General features: G+C 42.4%; 1 protein-coding gene across 1 annotated transcript in view; it reads left to right on the forward strand.

The window, feature by feature from the left end:
- Positions 1 to 26328, forward strand: part of ATP8A2 (ATPase phospholipid transporting 8A2) — a 336147-nt gene that overhangs the window by 295309 nt on the left and 14510 nt on the right. The window contains exons 34-35 of the mRNA XM_064504996.1: positions 10918 to 11006; positions 16760 to 16864. Of these exons, the coding sequence (XP_064361066.1) occupies positions 10918 to 11006; positions 16760 to 16864 (194 nt within the window). The remainder of the gene's footprint in view (positions 1 to 10917; positions 11007 to 16759; positions 16865 to 26328) is intronic.

Below are 26328 nucleotides of genomic sequence, written 5' to 3' on the forward strand. Positions count from 1 at the left end.
GTAGATGCTTTATGATTAAGAGAACATTTCCTGTGGGCCGATCTTTCCTGAGCTGTTCCATTTATCTCTGGCTCTCACATTCTGGATATCAACAAGAGTCAAAGTAGCTCAGATATTGGCCAGCTGTGAAGGAACAGGGGCAGTAGCGGATGACAAAGACTGAGAAATGGAGAGGCTTTGCCATGGCGCTAGGTGTTCCCTACAGACATCAAGTATCAGGCAATACCCATAGTCTGTCAGGGGTCTTTGTGGGCTGGGAAGCTGAGCTGGTTGCATTTCATTTATTTGTAGATTCAGAGCAAACCTCTAGTTGTGTCTTACTATGTGATGTGGAAAAGAAGATTTATGTAAAGTGCTACAAATATTAATCCTGCTGCTTTTATGAAGGTTTTGGTGAAAGATGGAAGGAAGAAGGGAGAGACAGGATTCATCTCCAGAGCTTTGGCCAAGGGGGTAGTGGGAAGAATTGCAAATGTACTTTGTATGTGATAATACAAGAAACTAAGGCACAGTGGCTGTATGAAGAAGTCCTGTGTGCTCAAACAAAATTGGTCTGGGAAGGGAAATGAAGAGAAGAAGTATCCATTTCTGATAAGACTCCATTGATCTGAGTTAAATTGCAGTTGTGCTGGAGTAACTTAAAGTTCTTAGAAGCATCCAGGTAGACAGTATGATCATAAAGAACACATTAAATTTTGAGCTTGCTGCATTCAGAACATGTTTAAGAACATAGCTACTGAATACAGTAGCTCAGTGAAGATAAAATCCCATGCAAATGTATAGTCACTGAGCTAATAAACTACTCTGTATTGGAGAAATATGTAGTGTGGGGAAGTAGATGACTGTTATCTGATGCAAGTCTCCACTGCTATAACGGGGAACAGATGAAAACTTAAGTTTACAAGACACAGTTTTGCAGGAGGCAGAGCTCTGTCCGTGGAGTGAGGTACTCTCAGCTGCTATTGAATTCAGTAAGAATTGAACTTGCTCAATGATTTATAAGCTTAGACCCCAATTTGAAAAATTGGAAAAGATCTACTTCTCTGGGCCTTGCAGTTACTAGAACAAATTCGTTCTGTACCGTTATCAGCTATTTTCTGAAAGTCATGAATTATTAAGGAACCTCCAAGATGTGAAACACAGGGAATCGTGATATCCCAGTAAACTTCATCTCAAACCACATCTTAAAAACATAATATCAAAACCCAGTTCTTTCCACGTGTGGGTCCTAATGCTGTAGCTCTCTGCAAGCAGCAAACGATGTGCAGAGTCTTGGTGCTTTGTGACAAGCTGCCTGCAAGCGCAGGTATCTGCAAATCATTCCCATGTTCCATCTAAATTGCTAGATCAAGGCACTGGAGAGCAGAAGCCTCACTAAAATCAACTTATTTGCCAAATGTGGGGACAAGGTGTAGAATCTAATATGAACTAAAATTGATGAAAGTTTTGCAACTGACCATTGCAGATCTCTGCAATATATATGCTGTAGAATTTGAGTTTTGGTCAACAGTTTCACTCAGAGGACAAAAACTATTTTGATAGTCCAGGTGGGTGGATAGGTGCCAGTTATACTTACCCAAAATATTTAATAGAGTAGCTTAGGTAATATGGGTTATATTTTCTTTTTTTAATCCACCTTCTTGCGGTGGTCTACAAAAGCACCAAAATGTCTGGCATGAAGATGCAGTAAGTAGCAAAACACACAGAAGAATAAATATGGACTTCAAAGATGACTAAAAATGAGCAAAGCAATAATAATGTGAGATGGGGAAGGTATTATCTGATACTAATACAAAGAGCTATTTTTCAAAATATTCCTTAAACACTTCTTTAAAAGCACATATATTTAAAACACTCCAGAGAAGTTGACTGTATTTTCTACACTTCCTTCAAGGTTAGGAAACATGCCAAAATTCATACCGTGAAACAGTGATAGAGGTGGAATTAGACCAGTGCTTCTGGCTGTGATCTACCAAGAGCAGCAAGATTATTACCTTTTTACTTAAGGGTACTTCTTTGCCCATACTGGAGAGGAGGGAATATCTTGAAACGCAGATGTATTTTGTGCAAGGAAGCCAGTGTTGATGCAGGAATAGTTGGAAAATCTCAACACACAAATTTGAAGGTTCCCCTTTTTTTTTTAGGTGTAACTTGGCTGGCTGTACAAATATCTTATATCTTCACTGGCAAGCAATGGCCTCTGCTAAACCTAATTACTCCCTTGGAGCTTTAAATTTAAAAGTAGGTTCCGTAAAATTTAATCTTTTTCCCTGCAGTTTTCATGATAAAGGCACAGTTATTAAATAAGGGCAGCCACTATACGACAGTGGTTACCAATAAAACCTGCACAGAAAAAGCTATAGGTACCAAACAAAACTTGGTTATAAGCTGAATGTGACTTCAGAAAGGAGAAACGTAGTTTATAAGATGTAACGTTATTTTTATATGCAGAGTAGAAGTTTATACTAAAGTGCATGAAAGAGACTGAACATGACAAACTTCGTTTCATTGTCAGGTCTATCAAAGCTATTGTTTCAGGTTTACACTGTGCTCTTTGTATATATGCCTGTATTAGTTTAAATTGGGGGTGGGGGGGTGGGGAGGGAACTGCTAGAATTCCAAAAATTGCTGTAGGAGTGAGTTGGCTTTCACCCTGGAAAGCACACTTTCTAGCAGATTTTATTTGGGCTCGGTGAAGTTACAGCAGTGTGGCAGGTCACCATGCATCAGTAGGTAGCTACCCATGGGCTGCTCTACCATATCCTCGGTGTAAGTTCGCATAGTTCATCTTAAACTGCAATAAAAGAAAGTTATGTTCTGTTGCACGACCATCTAATTGGAGAGATCTAAAAAAAACTCTTACTGTCTTATGGATCAGGATAACACCAAGCCTGAGTCAGGTGAAGAACAGTAAATTTCTAAGATGCTATGAACAGAATCTTGTGCCTCAGGTTGTTTCAAAGTGTTCATGGTCAATAAGTACATGTGTAAAGGAAGGAGTGACATTTATTCAGTAACTGAGATTTATGCAAAGGGAGCTCAGGCTAATATACAATGTTTTTACCAGGCATAGTAATTAGCCCCCAGTGCCATTTACCTAAAAATTTGCTAAAGTATTTTGTCTACTCTAAGGAGGAGGTTGTGTTTTTGGGGGGTTTTTTTGTTTGTTTTTAATGAGATCTGTGCTCTAAAATGAAATTTTGGGAATCACTTGATATCCATTTACATGCAGCATGATTTTATTACTAATTTTTAACTAACAGTTTCCTCCAAATGACTTTGAAGAAATATTTATTTACGTTATTTGTTGTGCTTACTATAAACAATAATAAATGAGAAATGGTGGTCTGCATAAAATTGCATCACAGTTTACACTGGCAGTGAACCATAAAATCAAATTAAAATGCCATCTGATTAATTTTCTTAATTCTCTACTATCAGAGCTATAATGGAAAGTAACATAGGCAGGATCCTTGCTTAATCAGTAGTGTTGTATACTAATTAAGTAATGAGATATAGTAATGTGTTCTTTTATTCTCAGGCAAGGATGTGTATGTAGAGTCTGCTTTTAGTTAACAGAAAAGGCTATTAACAGCAATCTTTGGGACACATTTGCCCAATAATATATGCATGAATATTGCATTTATGTATTATATTTTAGTTTCTTTCAATTCCATTTAAAAGTAGAATGAAAAGAGGCTGCTAACTTACTATATGCTATAGTTTCTAACAAGAAAATTAAAGAGAGTAGAAGATCTGAGGATTTTTCTGTGCTGCTATGGTGTTATAACTCTAACCAGTTCCTACAAAATCATGTGAGTATATGTGAAGTGTTCTTCTTTTTTTTCTTTTTCTTTCTTTTTTTCTTTCTTTTTTTTTTTCGCTGAAGGTATCATTTTTTGCATTTGAAGCATTGTATTGCCAGTTCCTGGAACTTTCTAATCATGAAAGAAGAGTTATTTAAGCAGTCGGTTTATCTTTATTTTTTGAGTTCCTTTATATTTTTTCCAAGTTTCCTGTGCTTTGGTTTGTATTTTCATGCTTTCTTTTAAGCATCATAGCTAGCAACTTCTTCTGTGAAAAGATTATTGCCTGAAACCTGTGCCTGTGAATATCTTGGACTTTACAAGGAATGCCACATATATGCCTTTGTGATACAGTGTTTGCATTTTTCCTTTTTCTCAAAATACTGTTCCTATCTTCCCTCCTTACATTTGTGTCCAGGCTTTAAATGAATATTACCAACAGGCTTGATAACTACAATATAAAAGCTAGACAATGAATAGGTTTCTTATTGATTTTTGGCTTCCATATGGTTTTAAGTATGACTGGAAAAAATAAGTAAAATAAGTAAAATATTTGACTTTTTCTTTACTCTTTTTATTGCTCTCAAGGGGATATGGCTGTATGAGTGGAGACAGGGAGAGGGAGGAAATAGGTTTGAGACTGGACCAATGTGTCATTGTGTTAAATCCAGCCAGCCAGTGAGGTCATTGTTTTCATCTGAGTCATTTTAGAACGAAAACTCTTACATTATGGAAAACATTGCACATCTTTATTTCATACATGGAAATATCCAGCCAACCCTTCAGTAGTAGAGCTCTGCTGACTTCATTTGAGGTACTCCTGACTCCCAGAGGTATAAGCAGGAGGGAAAGTCAAATTCTTTTGCCTCCCTTTTTAACACTTTGCCACTAACCCAATGGGGTTATTCTGTAGGTGTGCTTCCAGCCAAGATGCTGGTTGAAGAGGGAGCTGGTAAATCTGTTCATCACACCTGTCAGCCTTGAATCTAGTAAATCTGTCCAGCCTGGAGCTGGCTACAGTTATATTGGGGAAAAAGTTCTTAAGCACCGACTCATGTTGAGGCTAGATTATGTTCCAGGGTGCACAAGGAAAATCCTGGAGACTGCATTCCTGGATATTGATTATATTTCATACTCGGGCTCCACTAGGCTCAGTCTCTGTGTAGTCTGATCTAATTGAGGGACTTGGGCAGTCTGCCCAGCTCTGCAATTGATTTGTGTGACCATGAGCAAACCATGACATCTCTCTGCACTTGGCTTTTAATGTATGAGGTCTTTAACATGGGTCTGATATTTGTGGCATTTCCAGGGTCCTGTTGTATAATACAATGAATATAAAACCCAATTTGTGTATTTTTATACCACAGAGCAACATGGGATGAAGATACTGATTGCTCCACATAAACTAATAGAAATACTAGGAGGTGGTTTTGGCTGAGTCTAACAATTGTTCTTTTATCATTTGATGGAAGGAAAAGCCTTTGCAACTTTATGCCTTCAGCGTAATTCAAGAAAATGAATTGTTGTGTGACAAAATATCTTCTAAACATTTGCATAGCATGAATATGCTTACAGTGTTAATATGTGGTGGGTCTTATGTCTCCTTAAGATTTATTCAGCCAGTGGTTTGGTGAGGTTTAGTATTTTTGCCCATTCAAAATTAAACTTCCAGGTCCTTTGAATCAAGAAAACTACCCAGTGCTGGAATTCAAACATCCAGCCTTAGGAGGACCTAGGACATGCAGACACTCTAAGAGAAAGTGTGTTTGGGTAATGGTCTGCAAATCCGGTAAATGTTGTTTGTAGGAGAGCTTGCACAGCAATACTCTTTGCAATCTGTGGTAGTGTTTTAATGCATGGAACCTGATCCTGTTGCCACTGAAGTTGGGCTTCAAATTTCTTCGCGAAATGAAAAGAGAGAGAAAAAGAAAAAAACAACCTACAGCAAGGATGTCTAAACTTAAGACAGCAGTTTTGAAGATTGGGGGAGTGTGCGTTTAATGTTCAACTGAGAACATTTCCTAGACCCTCAGCATAGTCTCTCAATCTGCTCTGTGACTACAGAGCAAATGAACGGGAATCCCTCCCAGGACTCAGGCTCCAGGGTAAGCCAGGAGCCCTGCTGCGAGGTGGCTCTGTGGTAGTGCCTGAGTGAGCCTCTCCTGGAGAGCGAGGTACCTGCCCGTACACCACGCTGTGAGGGAGGGCAGCGGGACTGCGCCATGCATGGGGTGGATGTGTTTGCCCGAGCAAGGAACACGCTGGCGTCAGTGGGGAAGAAAGACTGAAAGTGGGGTCTCAGAGTGGTGGGCTGTCAGGCTTTGGAGACTACCGTCTACATCAGCTGAATGGCAGACGTGCTTCCAAGTGATGTGCCTAACACAGGCTGGTCTGAGCCTGGACCAGAGTGACTGACGAGGACTCCCCTGCCCTAGCATTAGCCCTTGTCAAGTGATGTGCTTCGATTGAGCCACTGATCTAGAACTGGTTGGGGAGAGGTGCTGGAAGAAGTATCTGCCTCAGACGTCTCAGATGGCTGCGGCAGTGGTTTCTGCGCTGGCTGTTGGGGGGTGCAGGTGTGAGGAGCAGCGCAGAGGCTTCTGCAGTTGCACCATGCAGCTCGAGCCATGGCTCTTGGCAGCTGGATCCTTCAGTGACACTTGTCACGAGTGTCTAGATCAGCCATTTCTGTGATGGCAACAAATAATTCTGGTGTCGTTATGGCATCTGAACCCCACGCAGTTGTCACTTGGCCCTCCTCGCCGCGTCTTGCCCTTGCTCCAAGTGCTGACGGGGGCAGCGCTATGCCCTTGTCCACATTTGACTAGTGAGGGACAAAGTCACTTGGCTGCGATTGTGCAGATGTTCAGTAGAGCAGAGATTGAACTTGGATCTCTAGTGTATAAAACCGGCATCCAAATGAATATGAAACCAAAACTGAGCAGCTTATTGGGTCCTTATCCATGCCTCGTGGAGACAGACATGATCAGGATCTGGGCACTCTTCCAGTAATAATTTTTGTCGCACTGTAAATACAAGGCCAGCTGTTTTCATGGTGATCTTACGCTTTCACTGTGTGTTTTTAATCAGAATTAGAATGCATGGATATATGAGGAAATGAAGTAATAAAAAGCTTTTATTATTCAAAATGTGAATTTAAATTTTGTCTTGGATGATCTATGAAGGAGACTGAGACCTTTGGTTTGTCTGAATCATTTACTGGTCCCCAGTTGTTGCCTAACCATGCTGTGATAAGAATACCAAAATATTTCTCTCCCCGCCCCTGCTTGAGCATTTTCTGCCATTGTAATTCTCATTGGAAGGAATTGTTGAAATTAGTGGCACCACCTATTGGTGAAAAAGTAAAACTATGAATAATTTGCATCCTAGGAAAGAGGAATGAGGTGGAGAAAATAGCCTGTAATATATTCCTTATTACAACTTAAGCGGCTTTTGAAACATTCTATTTCCTGTTTAATGCTCTTGTGCAGAGCGTGTCTGTGATTTAAAAAACAAACAAACAAAAACTTAACCCAAGCTTTCTAAAATAATGCTAGTACTGAGCAGATCTTCCTAGTGGCTCTTGCTAGCTGCCAGTGCTACTGCATTCCACCCACCCCCCTTTATTTATTTATTTATTTTAATATACTTGCACTTAAGCATGCTCACCAATGGTAAATGTGCTGGATCTAGATTGTTTGCTTCTCAGTTGAAATTCCTGGAGCTAAGCTTTTCTTTTTCTTTATTTTCTTTATTATTTATTTTTTTTAATCCTGCCTATTTTTTAGAATTTATCCATTCTCTAAAATGAGCAGGTTTACTGTGGCAGCCTCGTCAGTGCTTATTGGGAGGCAGATTATTAATGGCAGCAATTTAAGCTGCAACATCTTCAAGGGGAGAACTTGCATTAGCCGTGCACGTTCTGTGGGTGCCGTGTGATAAATGGTTTCTGGTAGTTGGCTTTGGATGTGCTAGTCACTAATGTTTACACCAGCAGACAGAATAAAAATGACCTTGTTGCATATCATGGGGCCTGTGTGATGACAGAGCTGGCCAAATTTTGAATTTGTTTAAAAAACAAACTCTTTCTCCTCTTCCTCCTTGTCACCCTACAAAAAAGAAGAAAAAAAAGTAGTGGTTCCTGTTTAGTAGTCTGCTTTTCTTATCTGGAGAGATAACCGATAGTTGAAGGATGTTATTTGTTGTTGAGGCTGGCTATGGGAATGCTGTCTTTCACTGAAGATGTATTGCAGTACTGTCTTCCCTGCTCTCCGGAATAGCTGAACAACTTGAATGGAGCACAGCAACGGCTGTGAGGCCCAAGGAGGACTTCGTTGCAATATATTGGTGTCCTTAGTATAGCTTCTGTTTATAACCCAATTCTCTGTCCTCAGGTTGGAGAAAATCCTAAAAACGGGTGGGTGTGCTGGGCATGTGTTGGGTGGTTCCCAGGGAGTCCTCCCCTGAGGAGCTCCTGCCCTGCCCTGCCAGAACTGAGGCAGCGCTCAGGGGCAGCACAAGAAGTGTGTGTCTGAGAGATCGATCCGCTGTAACATGGCACGTCAGGAATATAACTGCCAGCGGAAGCTGGAGATGAGCAGGGAAGAAGCCTTCCAGATGAGCTCGGGAAAAGGGTATCAGCCAGGGGCGGGCTGTGCGGAAAAAGGCCCGCAGGTAGCGATGTGAGTGTCTGACAGGGCTGGGATGAGATGAACAGTTGCGTGGTGCAGTTTGCAGACAGAGTAAGACCTAAGTAAAATGCATAATGGTAGGTAAAAAGTACCTGGCTTGAGGCTCTTTAGTGCAAAAAGAGCTTCGCGTATGAGATATCAAAACTGATTCATAGCTATTGACTGAACTGACAGTACTTCAGATGATTTCGTTTAAGTTTTTACTAAACATGTACTTGAACTGTTCTGTGCTTTAAAAGTCCTTTGAGCTGCTTTCATCTAAGAAAGCAAAGGAGTTTAAAATACTTAAAAAATACAAGAAAATGCCTTTAGGATTCTACGGTCCTTTGTTTAGCCTTTATTAGCACAAGTAATGGTAGGGTGGTCGCTGGAAACGCTGACGTGATTAGACTGCTAGCACTTGCAGGGTCACAGCCAAGGCAAGGCAGAGCAAAGCAGGAGGGTAAATCCAACGGTATTCTGCCACCGTCTTGGTACAGTCCAGGTCCTTGGCTAACAAAAGAGTTAAAAGATTTCCCTCTTATTCCTGTCCATCCTTTTCCTTAAATAAGGCTAGATCAAAACTGGCCGTGAGCTCCAGGCGTCCTGGTGTGAGAGTAGGCATGAGGGATCGCAAATGGCTGAGAGCTCATTCTCAGCCTGGAATTTGTTTACTTCCTCTCCATGTGGGTGGCAAAGTGTCCATAAATGTTTCAGCATAGCGTAGCTCGTTCTTGGTTTCAGTACAAGACTTACCACTGATCTGTCACTCCAGTAACAGCGCAGAGGATTTAACAGTCAAAAGTGAAAAATGCTTTTGGAAGTCCTCACTACTTGGCAGTCGAAGGGCAAGTTGCTGCTAAACGTGACTGGGCTGTGAGATGGATGCTTTTTAAATAGTCATCAACCAGGGGAGAAAGCTCTGGGTGCTGCAGGTGGATGTCCCGGCAATGAAATGTGCAGGTTTTCCTCAGTTTTGAAGCTTCTCTGTGGTGAGTAGTAGAAGTGCCTTCTTCTGTGGCAATCAATCATATTTCTCTTACAAAGGGTATAAGTACAAATCATGTCTTCTCATGGTATGTTTCAAAGGCTGGAGCTTGTTTTGTTCAGTTTTGTGTTCTGTAGCTCAGCTTTGTCTATGGAAGTCCCTGAAACTTCAGCTCTGCAGGCTGCTGCTGGCCTCTCGCTTGGTCGCTTGCAGCGGTGAGGCACAGCTGAGCTCAGTCTGCGAGACGTGGCTCGGGCAGCTGCTTCGTTCTGGCATCTGTGGGCATGGGCCTCCCTGCCCACTCACGTGCCTTTAGCTACGTCGCACTTGAATGCAGTGTGTGTATGTGGCATACAAGACGCGGAGGAAGAAAAGGCTTTGAGGAAGGGATATGGCAACATCCATAGCTGGCAAGCGAGCAGCGTGTGGCTAGCCGCTGGAAATGCTGCTGACACCTTTCAGCCAGTGCTTTAGAGCTGTGTGCGCTGCACACGGTTCATTACAAAAAAACCAATTTACTGGTGTACTAGAGAATTTAAAGGATCCTTACGGGAAGCATGCATGTGCGTGCAAGAGGTGGCAAGGTGTCCTCAAGCCTTCCACAGAGCGGCTCAGGGCCTTAGCCACCATTAATTTGTGAAAAGTTCTAAAGAGAGCCCTAAAAACAAAAATGACCTAAAACAACTTTTGTATAAATAGCACTGTGTTTCAACTTTGTTCTGTAACTACCTGTGTATGCTGGGACTTGTTGGGTTTCTGGACATCATCTTTCTCAAACCCTAGCGAGTTTTTTCTTGAAGCATTACAACAATGACAGAAATGTAAATGTAAACTTTGAGCTCTTTGTTTGTAAAAAGCCATTTGTGGGGACAGGAGTGAATCTTCCCCATCCTGGGTTTCAGACGGCAGTAATTTGAACAGGAAGTGCTGTGTTTAAGTGGAATACGACTGAAATATTTTGCTTTTTTTTGTTTGTTTGTTTAATAACATGAGTTTGCTGCTCAGGGATCTGCAACAGTGGGTGGAGGGAGAGCAGGAAAAGGGCAGAAAAGATAGTCAAAAGTGCAAGTTAAATATATTTGTCATGCAGTTTCCCTGAGTGAAAAATATATGACTGTTTGGATTCACAAATTAATATCAGTGGAGGATTAAGTCAAAACATGTTTTTGTTTTTTATTTATCTTTTTGAAGATATCCAAAGTATTTGGATTGTAAGAAGTGATCCCAATGAGACGTGATGTTTGTGTCTGTTAATTGTAGGCACAATTTCTGTTAAGAGCTGATGAGACTTTCCCCTTCCCACACTTGCCGGACATCGTTGGGATTTCAGCATCATCAGGGTCATGGCTGCAGTGCCCGTTTGATGCCATCGCTCTGCTGATTCTTCGTAAACAACCAGTTAATGTGTGATGGCTCAAAAATGCTCATGACTTGTTTGTTTGTTTCTTTGTAGGCTGGAATGGTGCTGCGATGTGGATACTTCTGGTTTGGCTTATTTCTTGTGCCCACTGCGTGCCTTGTTAAAGACGTGGCATGGAGAGCGTAAGTCCTGAGGCAGTGCTCGCGGTGTTGTAGGAATCATTCTGCAGGGATGTGCTGTGCAGTTCACTCTCTCTCTGTAAAGGAACTACAAAGCCTTTCAGTGAATGTAAAACAGTGATACTGCTTTGGAAGACCTCTTAGCAAAGTTGAAAGTGGGAGTCATTTCTTATATGCCAATGCAACCAGCAGTGCAAAAGAATGAGTAGTTTGAGTCCCGAATCTGGAGGATGCGGCCTTCTCTCAGTAAGGAAGATATTTCTTTTCATTACTATTTGCTCTGTCTACCTTTAGTTAAAGGCAGATCTAATTTAGACCTCAAAGGTGCCCTGCTCCTGAAGGGGAGCTAAATACTTTGCTTGGTTTGACTAAGTAGGTCAGGGGGAAAGTAAAATTGTGGTACTCTGCTCTGCAAGCTCCCAGTTGTTTGTCAGCTGCTCTTTAGGTTCTTCTTTAACAGCGAGTCTTCCCCAACTTGACTGACTTAACTGACAGAAGAGCAACACTCTCTGGGCTCCACAGTTGAAGGAAAATCTTGATTCCTTCCCTACTCGAAGAGGGGGAACAAGCCTCATGGAATACAAGCCTGTGTAATTCCCTTCTCCTCCCAAGTTTCCCTGGTTTCAAAGCACTGAATAAAGTAAGAAATCTGAAGAATTTTGATTTTAAGAGGAGCAACTTAACTTCTCTGCTATTGCTATTTTCAATGTAGAATTATCCTTTTCATGTATAATTGCTTGTGTTTTGTTCACTTTGCTTTAAATGTCTTAAGTCCCAAAGCTTTCATCTGGTCGAAAGCTGTGTTACAACCAAGAAGGTTTTATTTTGTGGAAATGTTTTCTTTAGCGTAAAGTAAAAGATTCTCATGAACTCTGCCGAGAGATGAGTCGGTAGTCACATTCCCATTCTGTTAGAAGAGTGGCAAAGAAAACCTTGCCCTGTTTCCGTAACTCCTTACAAGGAGGGTATGAGGCAAAAATACAGATCCTAATTTGTCAGAAGGACCCAAAGTAAAATATCATAATAGGTAACACTTAGTTCTAGGAAGGAGGTATCTGTCAGTGAAAGAAGATTCTTCTTTAGGGAGGAATACAGAAAATACTGCAAAAGGCAGAACATTTCCCAAATGCAAGTACATCTCAAAGGTCGGCATAAAAGGATAAATCAGGTCTTACACATACGTCTGGAAATCTGTTTTCTTCTTATGGGGCTGATAGCACAGCTAAATTAAACTGTTAGTAGGCAGATCTACCAATCAGTGAATACTTTTAAAATGTCTTCCCTTTCTCTCCTTCTGGTTAATTTTCATAAGCTGCACTGCTAGAATTAAAACTAGGTAGGAAAATGTAATATTTCTGTTGAGGCCAAACTATGATTTAATAGTCTAGCATACTAGAGGGGTTTTTGTTGCATTTTTTAAACTTCCCCATTGAAAATGATTTTAAAAGTCTAAAGTTGAGGCTAAAATGTTTAAATCTGGATACTTAACATTAGCTGTGTCTATGACCAGCTTTTTAAAGCTCAAGAATCTTAAAATTCATTCAGTACAACAGGTCCTGTTCCTGTGTCAGGCATTATTTAAAACCACTTACTAGGAAGTCAACGGACTGCTCCTGTGATTGTTTGCAGCATCATCTAGGTGTCCAAGATTGTGCTTTAGTTTTTGAAAGGTTTTCATGATAGCTGAAGGTCAGATACGTGTCCTTAAGTTGTCCTCTGTTCTTATCAGTGCTCGGCAAAAATGACTAAGGAATTGTAAAACAGGCCAGACCAAGGCAAGCTCATCCTCAGCTATTACTCATTTAAAACTCTGTTACTGACTGAGCCTATTCTTTAATATTTCTTAGAGAAATCTCAGCAACATAATCCTTTCTGTGGTTCAGGCCAAGAATGTACAGAGGTTGTGAAGCTCTGAAGATGAACGCGTATGGCTGATACACTGGATATTTTCCCAGCAGATTTTAGACAGGAGGCTCCTATCAATGTTAAGCAAAAAATCCGTTCTCCGAGCAGGATTTTTTTTTTTTAAACCAGCACTGAAAAATTAACATGATTAACATTTTAACCAGGATAAATGAAATGACACAGCTATCAGCACTAGCATATGGAAGGAGTAAAGGCCTGTTTCCTTTCCAAGAGACTTGCCATTCACAACTCGAGCCCAAGGCCCCTGGAAATCAGACAGCACGTTTCCACAGCAGTGGTTACACCACATTGCTGTCTGTAATTCAGCAGAATCCATTTTCGGCCATAAAATTCCAGCAGCTCTGACTTCTCATGGCCATGGAATTTATCCCTTTCAGTTTCTTTTGGACATGAAGCATATGTCCACAGAAAAAGGATCTGTGTGACCCAAAAGGTGTATGCCTAGTTTCAGTACAGAACACTGCCAGAAAAAGAGAAGTACAGTGCAGAGCTTTTATCTGGAAGAAGGCTAAAAGGGATTAAAAAAAAAAAGTATGTTTCAGACCCATGCAAATTTTATTATTTCTAAAGTGCTGTGCTGTATGCATTATCAAAATTTGTAATGTTGTATGCAAGCATGTAATGCAAACTTGCTGTAATACAAGTATGAGCTAGTTCTTTCGTTACACAGGCTACAGCTGTCAACACGCCTCTTATCTCCCGTGTTCTCTGCAGCTCTAGGCCTAATACGTGTGTGCGTGTGTATGTTTTTTAAGTGATTCAAAGAAATGTGGAAAACTTCTCTCTTTAGAATGAGAAGGAAGCTTATTATTAGTACTTGCCTGCAATAACATATTGTTAACTTTGGTCTACTACCATGAATTGAGTAGCTTGGTTTGGATTTGATTTTTGCCTTATAAGAGTCCCGGCTGTGCTACTGTTGAAGCGAACAGAGCTTTGTAAGGTGAGTTCTTGCTCACAGTTGGCATATGTCACTTGAATACATGTCACTGGTGCTAGGAAGTCTTGAAGTATCTGACCCATAAAGCTATGTGGGAATCATAAAAACAGTTTATTCCAGCAAAACTTATTTTATTCCTTACTGGGCAGGAATTTATTAATAGCTGGTGTCTCAACGCTTAGTGTTATAGTGAGAAATTTCCTGAGCCTTCCAATAATTACTAAAATCTTGATGTGCCTTTTTTATTGGTGGGGGGGAAGGCTGGCAGGGGAGGAAGCATACTGTGAAGCTATGCCCTTCCCTGGCTTGGAAGGGGAAGGGCTGCTTAAAGCGTGGCAATGACCCCCAGCTGTCCTTATAATCCACGACCTTACTGTCCCAGCGTGCGAGGGAAAGGTATGTGCCTTTACTGATTACGTACCGCATCAAATTTCAGCTAAACGGTAAGACTGAACACAAGAGCTTATAATTTATTGAGGGCTGATCATGCATCTAAAGCAAAATGCAAGGTAAATGCTGACTTCTGCCTATATTTTTATGTATCAAAAGTTAATCATGTGCTGTTGTGAAAAATCATGAAGTATCCCGTCCTGTTGCCACCAATCCAAGGAATATTTGTCATTGATTTTGATGGGAGTAGGCCCAGACTGTGAGGCAACTGTAATAACATGTTTTAGTATCTGTTGTTTTAGAAACACATGGATAGGTTAGTTTGGGCGCTTTTAGAAATACTAAATTAATTGCTCTTCCGTGGAAGTTCTTGCTCCAAGTCAAGAAGCAATTCAATGTGTAAATATTACCTGGAGGGCGGGGGCAGGTTATAGATATCCTGCCATGACACAGAGCCCATATATTTCATCATTTCTTACTGCTTGTGAAATACTTCAGTACCCCTGACTTCAGGGCGACAATGTTTTGTCCATATTGTGAAGTATCTGTGCGGTGCCTGCGCTGACCGTGCTGCGCTAACTGGCCTCCGTTGAGCTTATGTTTTGCATTCAATATTGCACTCTAAGGGAAAAGAAAAAAATCTCTGCTTTTTTATACAGCGTGGAAAAATAAAGATGAGCAAGAAGCCTTGGGAGAGATTGCACAACTTGGAGGTTTATGGGTTCCTGCCCATGGGAAAACAGGTTTTAAAGGATTTTAAAAGTTTGAAACTTAGTCTTCAACTTTACAGTAATAGACATGGTCGCCTTAAAAGGCAGGATATGAGCTCGAGGTCAATGTTTTCACCTGTCTACTCAAATTAAAGAGTGTGAAAGCCAAGACAATTGTAAAGATCGTAAGAGTTAATAGCCCAAAGCTTTGTCATCTTTAAAAATGGCTATAGTTTTCTTTCCTCAAAGAGGAGATTGAATCTTACCATTAACCTAAGTGGTTATAGTAACTTGTATCTAATTAAGTTTTGTGCAGTTAGAGGTAGACTCACATTCTTGAAACAGTACAAGTTTTAAAATATCCTTGCTGCTCTGTTTTATCCTCCAGTCACAATATGTTGGTGCTCTCTTGCAATCATACATCTCTGGTGATTTTATCCGGATGCTATTCTAAGAACATCATGATACTCTCCTTTTGCTTCCAGATTTTGGTGTGCTTCATCGTTCGTTGTTCTCTCTGTATTTTTTCCTCTCTCTTACATTCAGATTTGTTTTGAAAAGCGGCTTTTGTCTTAGCTTCTCACCTTGCAACATTTGGGGCCTAATTTGGCACCACAAAAAACAGAGCACTTGGATAACTTAGTATTAATATCAAGCTACAGTCATCTCAAATAGTCTCAGCAGAGATTTTGTGGGCTTTGTGTTTCTTCTTCCCCAGGGAAGGAATAATAAAAATTGTGCCTTTAAAAAATAAATGCATCTTTATTATATTTTAATTATGTGTACACTTATTTCCCTAGTAGGGAGAGACTGATATTGTTTTGCATCACTGGTTGAAGATTACAGTATTTGTGTATAAGATTTTTATAAAATTTATAAAGAAACCCTTGCCATCTCTAGAATTGAATATAATTTTAATGCAGTGAAGTAAATGGTATCTCAGTTGAGTGGGCTCCATCTTGTTTTCAAGCTCATTGTGCAGTCACATGCAAATCAATATCATCTTATGGGGACACTTTTTCTCCTTTAAGTGACACAAAAGAGGAAGCTGATCAAAAACTGCCCACTGGAGAAAAAAATCCCTGGATTGTGTATTATTGCTTTGTAGATGTCAAACCAGAGGGAGCTGGATGCTCTGCGTGTGGGACATTGCTCTCCAAATCTGGTCACATATGGGGTGTATACACTGATCTTTGAATGCCCAAACTGAGGAAATAGGACACAGCCCATCTTGTTACTGTCGTTTTGAAAGCTCGGTGGGGAGAGAAGTGCCTTTGAGTCATGTGAAACTGATAACTGAAAATAAAGAGGCCTGAATGGCAATTATTACCAGGGACTCTCCTTGGGCTTTCAGGGCAGTGTAATGCATAGCTCAAAAGACAGAGTGGATTCATGTTTTGCCACATGAATATTCAATGTGGCCCCGTCCTTTTGTTTGAACACCCGGGTCCAGAGCAGTCCCACGGCAGTAGTGTCAGGTCTCCCTAGTCCAGTGGCTTTCCTAGCCAGTTAGTTTTTAGCAGAGTGTAGTGTTGGAGCAGGCAAGCCCTACTGAATTTGAAGTCCTTCTGATTCCTCGTTTCCTGTGGGATGCTTCCCGGGTATTGTGAACCTGGACCGACTGTTCTGTATGTGCATCCCTTGTGCCTTATTTCCCAGATCTGTATGAAAGGAGGGCCTTGCAGCACCTCTCATCTGCGAAGGAAAGATTGGTCTTTTACAACAGCATGAATGTTCATGTGTGCTTTCTGGTTTTGTTTTTCTGTTTTTCTCTTTTCTTTGTGGTACAGGGCCAAGCATGTCTACTATAAAACTTTGCTGGAGGAAGTTCAGGAATTGGAGACGAAGACCAGAGAGCTGGGAAAAGCCATGCTTCGTGACAGTAATGGAAAGAGGTGGGGCAATTCTATACTACTGTTTTAAACAAACCCTTCTTGTCCTCTCCCCTCTCTATTTCTCATTCATCACTTCAGTCTGATTCCAGGCAGGCTAAGAAGGCACCTCTCCTGTATTATTCATTCACTGTTGTTCTTTTCCATATGCCTCCTGCCCTCACCCAAATCAACCCTTCCAGTTTCATTTCTCCTTCATTATTGCTATGAGGCTCTATTGGAAACTGCAGCTTAATCTCCTGCCTGGTAACATGTAATACTATTACCTGGCCACGGGGTCAGACTGTTTTAGAGAAGACGGTGTATTTTCCTTGCCACTGGAAAAAAAAAAAATCAATCTAACAATGATGTCAGGGGAGGAAACTGTCTGTGACTCAGGATATGAAGACAGTTAAACTGTTGTTAAAAGGAGAACTGGTTAATCCATTGGGCTCAACAGCTTTATTTGGTTAGTCTCACCTCACAAGGGTTTTTTTTTTTTTTTTTTGGTCATGCTTTTGCTGTCTGTTTTCTGCTGCAATTTACAGGCCCCTTCATTCAGGTTTCTCGTGGTGCCTCTCCCTTGTATCTGCACCATATGGATCTGAGCATATTGCTATGATTGAATCCGTCATTGTGAGGGGAGAGCGTGTTGTGTGGGAACTTTTGTCTCCTGTGAAAGAAGCTAAAGAAAATCGTAGTGAGGCTTTTGCATCCAACAGTTTCATTTGCCATCCCAGAATGTGGTTCTGCATCAGCTAGTCGGAAAAGCTTCCCAAGTTCAAAAAGGGTTCAGGACTAACTCTTCTGTTCCTGAAACAATATGGCACCACATGACTTGCTAAGAAACTACATGATCATTAGACTGGATTTTAGCAAACCTTATAAACTAGCAAACTGAGTGGAATGGGGCTTTTTAAAAGATTTTGTTCTTGTGGGGCAGGGTCATCCTTTCAGCCTTTGATGTCTATTCTAAGGTAAACTAATTGCCATATTGTAGCTGCTGCTAAGGCAAGCTGGATAGGAGATTATTTTTCAGCTGAACTTGTGAGTTAATAAGCACTACGTTTAGGGAAAATTATCAGGGAGTGAGCTTACCAAGATTATAGTGAACTGTAAAGCTTAAAAAAAAGAAGTCTTGTGTCAATTTTAATGTGTTTGTAAGATGTCCTTAGTGACCAGAGTCTGCTCTCAGAGGCCAAGACAAAGTAAACAGTGTTATTGATTAAAATCACTTCAAAACACTTGGTATATTCTGTTTTCACTTTATGAGTCATCTTCTCCCATTATGCTTGAATCCTATAAAATTATAAATTGTGCTCCCTTGCAGAAATCACCAACTGCACTTAGGAGCATTTAAAACAAAAAAGCAAACTTTGCAGCACAAATTAACAAAGGCTGTGCTCTATGCCACAGGTAAAAATCAGCAAACAGAAGTGCCTAAAATCAGACATTTAATTAAAAATGGGCTTTGCTTTAGAGAGTCAGAGTAGTCACCTCGAAGTCGGTTGGAAGCCAAGTGCGTGGTACCAAAATCAGGCACCTTGCCTCCCAGGCAAGGGCCCAGGAAAGGTGTAACTTTGTGCTGCAAACTGATTAACAGATGGATTAGATGCCCAGGAAGTGGCATCCAATCCGCCTGAGAACAGGCTGCTCCCAGACACGCAGATCTGTTCGTATGAGCCCCTTGACTGTTGCTGTGGTTCATATCCGTGCACAGGACGTGGAGTTGCATTTGTGTTGGTTCAGAGTGCTTGTTTTTTCTGCCCATATCAACTACCTGTTGTTGACAGCTGGAGAACGAGTGAATCCGTGGTTTTGCATGCCCAGTCCTTGGGTTGCAAGGCAGGCTGACATACTAGGAACAGTCACAGAGACAGTTAGCATTTAATGTGTTTGTGTGTGCGTGTGAGTGCCTCTGAGAATTTGATGGGTTTCCTCCTTGTTTACACACTGTCCTGACGTTCTGTAAATTTAATGGCCGTGTTGTAATTCATTCATATGCTACATGTTTTCATAGCCTTTTCTTTTATTACGTTCTCACTGCAAACTCTTTCATGTGCATTCCTCCTCCATATAGCTTCACTTCATTCTCGCAACGCTTGCATGGAGATGATGTAAGGAATCCCTCCTGCCCGGCCTCCCTCCCCCTGCTTTCCCCGCGTTTGTTTGTTCTCCTTCCTAATTGCTCCCAGATTTTCTGGGTGGTCCATCTGTGAACTAGATAATGGTGGAGTGCCTCTGCCTGCTCGGAGCCGCTGTGCCGTGCTTGTGATGTGGCCTCCCGAGTGCTCCTCAGCGTTGTTCTGCCTTTTATCTCTTTTGTTTGTCTCCTGGCTCCTTCACACCTGCCTGAAATCCTGCGCTTGTCCTAAGGGATGGCTGGGGGTGGGAAGGAGGCAGGCTGGGAATTTTGTGCAGTCGCAGCCTCTCTGCTTCCCGTTTATTTTTATTTTTTTCCGAACTTCCTCGAAGCTGCTGGAAGTGGGGAGTGCTGAGAGGCATGTGCCTGCCTCCCTCCTGTGCAGAGCCCCGTTGCTCCTAGGCCATGTCTACCAGTGTGACAGTGTGCAGGAGACCGCAGTGTGCAGGAGACCGCAGTCTCCTCATTTCTAATGGAAAGCAAGAGCTGCATTAAAACTGCCCAGGTCCGTCCGTCACCTCTCGGGAACAGTGTTAGCTCGTGGTTGGAAGCGTTCCTGGAAACGCATCCGTTAGGTGTTGGCTTGTTCGGGCAGCTGCGGAAGATAAGCTGGCTGTCATCAGGGTCTGCTTTCCTGGCTCACGTAGAGGCTGCTATTTTTGTTCAGTGTTTTTTCAGAAACGAAAAAAAATCACACCCAATTACAGATAAGAGAGGGATTTAGGGAGCTAATTGCTTTTATCATTGCCTAGACCTTAGAGGAAAAATGAGGTGCAAGATCTGCATGTTAAGGATTATTCTGCTAAACAAAAAGCAATTCACAAGCCCTGGACGGCATTGAGTGCATCTAGACTTGCACAACAGGGTGCCAACAGTCTGCTGTGGTTCAGCTGGGTTTCTGTAAAATGTGGGCAGGATGGCACCTGGGTCGTCTCCGCAGTGCCGGTAGGAGCACGGGGAGAGCTGCATTTTCCACTTGATGCCGAAATATGCATGTCCTGCCTTGGACGGTCTTCTCCTTAGCAACTGTTCTCGCTAGAGACATTTCTCAGGTTAATAAAAAAAAGTCTTCACTAGCGCTAGTTACATGCTTTTTAACCCCTTTGACCAGTTTCTAAAACTGGATTTGCTTTTATTGATCTAAAAAAAGCAGATGCAGATTTTTGCCCTTAACAATGTTAAGAGAGAAACAGCAAGGCAAATGGTAGGTCAGGGAGTGTCTGGTCTGTGCAGGAAAGAAAGGCAGCGTAATCAACCCCGAGCGCTATAGCTGGCTCCCAAAAATCTGTGCAAATAACCCTAGAATGATGCTTGAAGATATTAGTAATCTGAGTGTCTTGTTTTGAGCCTTAAAGGGTCATATTCTTGTATTTTTTGTCATCTTGACAGCTAAAAACGTGCTCTTATTTTTCCTGGAAGCCGAAATTGCAAAATCAGGTGATTCCAGGAGTGAGGGATTTAAGCAGGGGAGACGAGGATCTGGAGTACTGCCAATACCAGCAATAGCTTGAGAAGTGAGTGCAGTAAGGGGTTAGCGTGGGCTCCTGGGCCATGCTGGCCCATAGCTGCTGGCTCGTAGTGCCCGCTGGGAAGGGGCTCCCTGGCACTCTCAGTAACGAGGGGCAGGATTTTGCACTGAATTTATGTGGATTTGGAGAGGTGAGAGGGGCAGTTCACGTGCCATAGCAAACATGGACATGTGGAGGCACCTGCTCGGCAGAGCTAATCATGTTAACATGCAAGATTTACACAAAGAAAACAAACTGTTTTTCTACAGATTTGTGCTCAAACATGGCATTGAGTTTCAATGGCAGAGAGATCTTTGTGACTTTAAATAAGTTTATAACTAAATCTTGGCCCATAAAGGGCCAGATCTTGAAGTCTTCGTTCGCTTTTCATTCCATTGAACCTCTCACTGAAGTCAGCAGGAGTTCAGTTGGAGTAAAGCCTGATTAGGGACCAAAGCAAACTTTCCTTTGGAAACCCATGTCACTTTATTGCTGAAATGCCCAGCTAATAGACAGCAAGCAAAGCCATGCAGCATGCTCGCTTTGTGACAATGGATTTCCTGTTTCGGAGGGGTTTTCTGTCTCCGAGTTGCCAGAAAGCTCCCTTTGAGGGCAGCTTTTTGGTTGGTTTTGTGCTTTGTTTTTTAATCGGTCGGTGGCTGGGGTGGAAGATTGTTTGATACCGAAGAACAGTGGAGCTTTCACTGTTTACATCCTCTACAAGGAGCTGAAGGGCCTGTCTGCGGTGCTGCTGAGAAGTGTCTGCATCCTTCAAGTAGTGGGAAGAATTTCTTCAGCTTATTCAGAGATTTGGGAGGCTATGTCTTTATTTAAAAAAAGAAGTGAAATGACTACTGAACTATTTTTTGTATAGCTGCAAACTGACAAGGGAGCGCTGTGCTTGTGCTTTTGTGCGAGCGTTTTTCAGTACACCTTTTTACTACTTTCAGGCACACTGACAGCAGCTAGCCACCTCTTTTTATCTCCAGTTTGTAAAAACAAATGCTGTTTTTCAGTAGGCCTAAAATAGCAGTTCCCCACGGTCTTTCCACTGTCTTCCTTCAACAAGGAGGACACCATGGTGGAGGTTCTCTTTCATTTAAGTGCTTTTCCCCAAACCTAACTCACTCCGTCACCTTAATAAAACGCGCATGACCAAGTTTCACCCATAGAGCAAGTTATCTTATTTATCTTTGCCTCAGTTTTCTTTCCTGGGTGAACACAGACACCTAGCGCCTTTCTGTCGCTGCGGGAGACGGTCGGCAGTGAGGCACTGGCGTAGGTACTCCTGGGGACTTGCCCCCTCAGTAGGTCCTGGGAGAGGAGGAAGAGGAGAACGGAGGAGACCTGGCTCAGGCTTGCAGCTCTGCCCTGCAGCCGAGTGCTGCAGCCCCTCAGCCTCACCCTCAAGGCAGAAATGGTGGAATAGACTTAATTTTTCTGTGAACCAACCCGTGAAGAGGCGAGCATTTTCATTAGCATCAAGAGGGAACGAGGCTTGGGCTCATTATATTCAAAGCACTTTGTCTCTTTATTGATGCATTTCAAATTACATCCCCTTCAAGAGCGAGGCCGTGCCAGTACGGCCCCTTCACGTCAGCAGGTACAATGACTCTTACTTGAAACGAACTCTTAGTCCTGGGTTTTCAGCTGGTTAATCTGCACTGGAGGTGTGGAGCCAAATTCTGGTTTCATGAATGTGTTGACTTCAGTGGTGGTTACTCGGGATATGTGTGACTGTGATCTGGATCTGGCCCATCCAGTGCAGCTGAGCATAGAAATGAAGTTGAAGAGGGGAGAGGTGTATTTTGGTTTTGCGGTTTCAAGGTCTTTTTATCAATTTTTCCAGATGTTCTTCACACCATTTCTGGGAAGGAAAGGCGAGATTTCTCCACCAGCATACACAACAAAGTGACTGGCGTATTTACGATTTTTCCTTGCAGCTTTTCTAGTAAAAAGATATTAAACTCATTTTACTAGCAAAAGGCACATAAAATGATATCAGTGCTTTTTTTTGTTAAATTCTTTGATTCCGTATAGTAAGTGTTCATGTATGGTAGGCGGAAAATGTTAAATTTTGTTTTATTTTACACTTGTCCTGTTCTCTCTCCCTCCTGTCCCTTGTCAGTAAAGAATCGCAACGTTATTTCCTCTTTTTAATGTGTACTGTTAATTTCCGGTATTTCTAAGGCCTACGTGTGAGGCGTTAAAATGGCGAGGTTTGATTCTGCTCAGAGCTGAGCGGTGGGGAGGCAGCGGAGAGCAGAGAGGACTTCAGACGCCGGCCAGGGCGGGCACCGTGGAGCCAAGTGCCCGGCCACCAGCACGTGCCAGGCGGAGCTGATATGCCCCTTCCCCAGCGCAATTAATCATTTTGCGGCCTGATTGCGCCTATCATCCAGCCGTGAGGGAGATCCAGTGCACAGATCAGGTTAAAACCTGGTGACCTGGAGAAGGATTTAGAGCCGTGATCGAATCTGCTAGCAAAGCCAAAGTTGATGGAGGTACGGCATCAGCACAAAGGCCGAAATGAAGCTGTAAATTGAAAAGAAAGATTAGAAAAAAGAGGAACTCAACAAGATGAGAGTTAAAACTGATTAAGGGGCCAATCTCTCTGCCTAATCCTGAGTTACTAGGTTGGGCACCAGAGATCTCCACAGGGGAGAGAAGAAGAAATCTTCCCCCGAGGCCGCACAGCAGGAGAACCGCTTGGCAAGGGCCGTCCCGCCGTGATGGCTTCAGCAGTCGCTTTCTGACCGCAGCTCCTCACCTGCCCAAGCCCATCGCAGAGGAGAGGCAGGACAAGCCGCCTTCCCTCCTCTCAACTAACCTAAGAGTTGTGGAGAGCAAAAGAGTTAAAAGTCATACTAAATATTAAATATTTAGTAGACCATTACAAAATACTTAAAAAAAAAAAAAAAAAAAAAAAAAAAAAGGAAACTTTCAAAGCTTAAAACTTTTTTTTTTTTGAAATTAAGTAAATGTTCTGTCCCCCACTCAAAATTGTGTCTAGACGCTTTCAAACTTCATCAGTCTATTGTTGCCCTGAGCTCATTTAGCTTTTTTTTTTTTTTTTTTAAGAAAAAGAAGAAGAAAAAAGGTGTTTGGAGCTTTTAAACACAGAAGTCTTTAATGTCAGTTAACATATGTAAGTGGACTTTATCCAAACTTTCTGGTTTAAAGCAAAAAATCACCTTTGTGTAGAGAGCAGGCATGGAAAACTTCAACCTCTAAGGTGACTATTTCTTAATATGAGTGAGTAAGAAAAGAATATTATAACTGCAACTGTATTGCCACCTTATCTGTAGAGGATATGACTAAGCACTCACTAGAGTAAGTGCAAAGTGAAGCACTTAAGGAAGAGGAGTAAACAGCACTGATACCAAAGTGAGGGTAGTCGAAATGCGGCAAGTCACACCTATCCTTTTCTGCTTTTCAGAGGTTTAAGTTGAGACAATTCCCCTGCATTTTGGAAAGGCCTGAGGCAAAGCTGGGCAGCTTCAGCTTTGTGTTAAGTTAGTTGTCTTTGGGATTTGGGACATCTGACAATGATGTTCCCCTCCCGCCCAATCATGAAATACCCAAATACATGCCTAGTGTTTGCAGTGCTCACAAAGGGAAGGCACTGTAAGTGGAGACAGATCGCCTTTATTGTTTTCTTAGGCTCATTGCTTTACTGGGAGGCAGTTGATGTTTGGGGGCTGTTTTTTCTAGATGGTATTTTAAAAATAGGTGCTTGGTGATGCCCTTTTCTGTTTAAAGAAATAGTCTTAGAAAGAAGTCTAGGAATAACACCTTGAAAAGTGAAAGGCTAGAATGGATTGTCCAAGTGATCTTTTTAGGAGCCAAAGGAGGAATCTGTTTGGCTCTTTTGCCTTAAGACATCAACAGTGAGAAAAAAAAGAGAAATCAAGCTTGCATGTTGGAAAAGCTTTGTCCTGCTTTTAGCCATACAGTTTGGAGGACCAACTTGAAGCGGATTTTGTGCGTTTAGAGTGGAGAATTTGGTCCCGGAGCTCTGCATACAATATGGTGGTTGCACGCAGGGCTGGCTGAAGGTCAGGAAGTGTCTTGGCCTCCGTTTAATGTTGCACAAGGCAATTTGGCTACAGAGGCAGACTGTGTACCCCCAGCGTGGAACCTACTGCACGCTGGCTCTGGGGTCTCTTTTGCAGTGGGGTCCTGTGGCCTGGGGTCCTGCCTTCAAACATGTGGGAGTAGGAATGCCACATAATCGGAAAGGGACATTTGTGTTTTGGTGATTTCACCTGGTAGCATGCTGGTTTACAAGCTCTAACAATGTATCTCTAGGGCACTGGGCAGTGTATCTCTAGGACCCATAGAAGTCTATAGGTCCACGTGCCTATTTGCAGGCACATTACTGGCTTAAGTGTTTCCCGGACCATTCCCTATGAGCCATGGTCATGTGGTCCCACCTTTGCCCCATCTCCTCATTTGGGTCAGCTCAACTATTTGTGAGTCCACGTGATGAATGAGCTCAGGGATCTGGGACGGTGTGGTGACGGTCATCAGGTTCTCAGATCCATCTGGTGTGGTGACGGTCATCAGGTTCTCAGATCCATCTACTGCACGCACCCACAAACAGTCGTGGCAGGATGGCTGTCGGGCAGCAACTGCTTAAAACATCTGCCACCACAAAGAATGTCGTGGCGCTGCCACCAACGTTGTGTGACACTCTTAACCTTTGCCGTGCAGGCAGGAGAAAGGCCTGCTGGAGCCAGCAGCGAGCAGAGCTAGGTCCTGCACGTTGCAGCCCCAGGGAGCTCACCGCTACAGTGCTGCCATAAGTCGATCTTGCAAGGCCGCACACTCAGACACATTTGATGTTTAACACACAAACATTTGGCAAGAGCTTGTCAAATATAACTTGAAAAGAGGAAAGGTTCTTTAAATAGTTGCTTTCTGTCTAGGGTAAGGCTGTTTTTCCTCTGCAGCCATGACATACTGGGAAGCAGCTGAAGGAGAGCTGCTCCAATGGCAATGCCTGGCAATGTTATACCATGGCAGGGTATAGTGCCTCCAGCTTTCCTCAAAAATTAACTGTTACGATGCCTTTATGGAGGATTTGGTACTCCTTTGATCATAGCTGTCTTGGTGCAGGAATGGTCTGTGATAGGTAACTTCTTGCACCTCAGAGCCTGTGAATGGCATGGGCCACACTTTGAGCTTTGTGTCCCCTTGGTCTGTGCTTGGTAGCCCTTCGGTGCTGCAGCCTCGGTCTGGACTTTGTTGATGGCTTGCTGAATATTTACAGGAAAACACAGAAGAGGCTTGAATTTGGATGTTTCTTTACTTCGGCTGCATCCCGAGTGATTAAGGAGCATGTGCGTAGATGCTGACTCCGCAAAGAAAATGCTGATTTTTGTTTTACTGTTTAGATGCTTCAGACACTTCCTTGTGAAAGGCTCTCCTGTGATTACATTGCAGCTTCATTATCAGTAATGTCTGTTTGCCTTTTAAATTAAAAAGACCTCCTACCCTGATTGACCTCATAGTAAAACATTCCTGCAATCTGATGCTAGATAACCAAAAATAACATCTCCCCTTTTCGGACAAAAACAGAGAAACCAGCAGACGCCTGTAGCTGCTGCTTTGACTGTTCTGTGGGAGGGTGATTCGTTACTGCGATGTCTCCAAAGCCCGGAGGATGAGGTGTATTTGCTTACTCAGCCGGTAAGAGTGAAACTTCCCCATCAACAGGCCTTTCCTCCAAAGCCCTGGGTTGTGCTGGGTACTTCAGCACATGCAGTTTTGCTGAATCCTCAGCATGAGTGTGACGTGCACCTGAGGTTGTTTGTGGGCTTGTTTAATTTTGA

Source organism: Dromaius novaehollandiae, chromosome 1 (genome assembly GCF_036370855.1).
Source record: "Dromaius novaehollandiae isolate bDroNov1 chromosome 1, bDroNov1.hap1, whole genome shotgun sequence".
In the NCBI taxonomy this organism is placed as follows: domain Eukaryota; kingdom Metazoa; phylum Chordata; class Aves; order Casuariiformes; family Dromaiidae; genus Dromaius; species Dromaius novaehollandiae.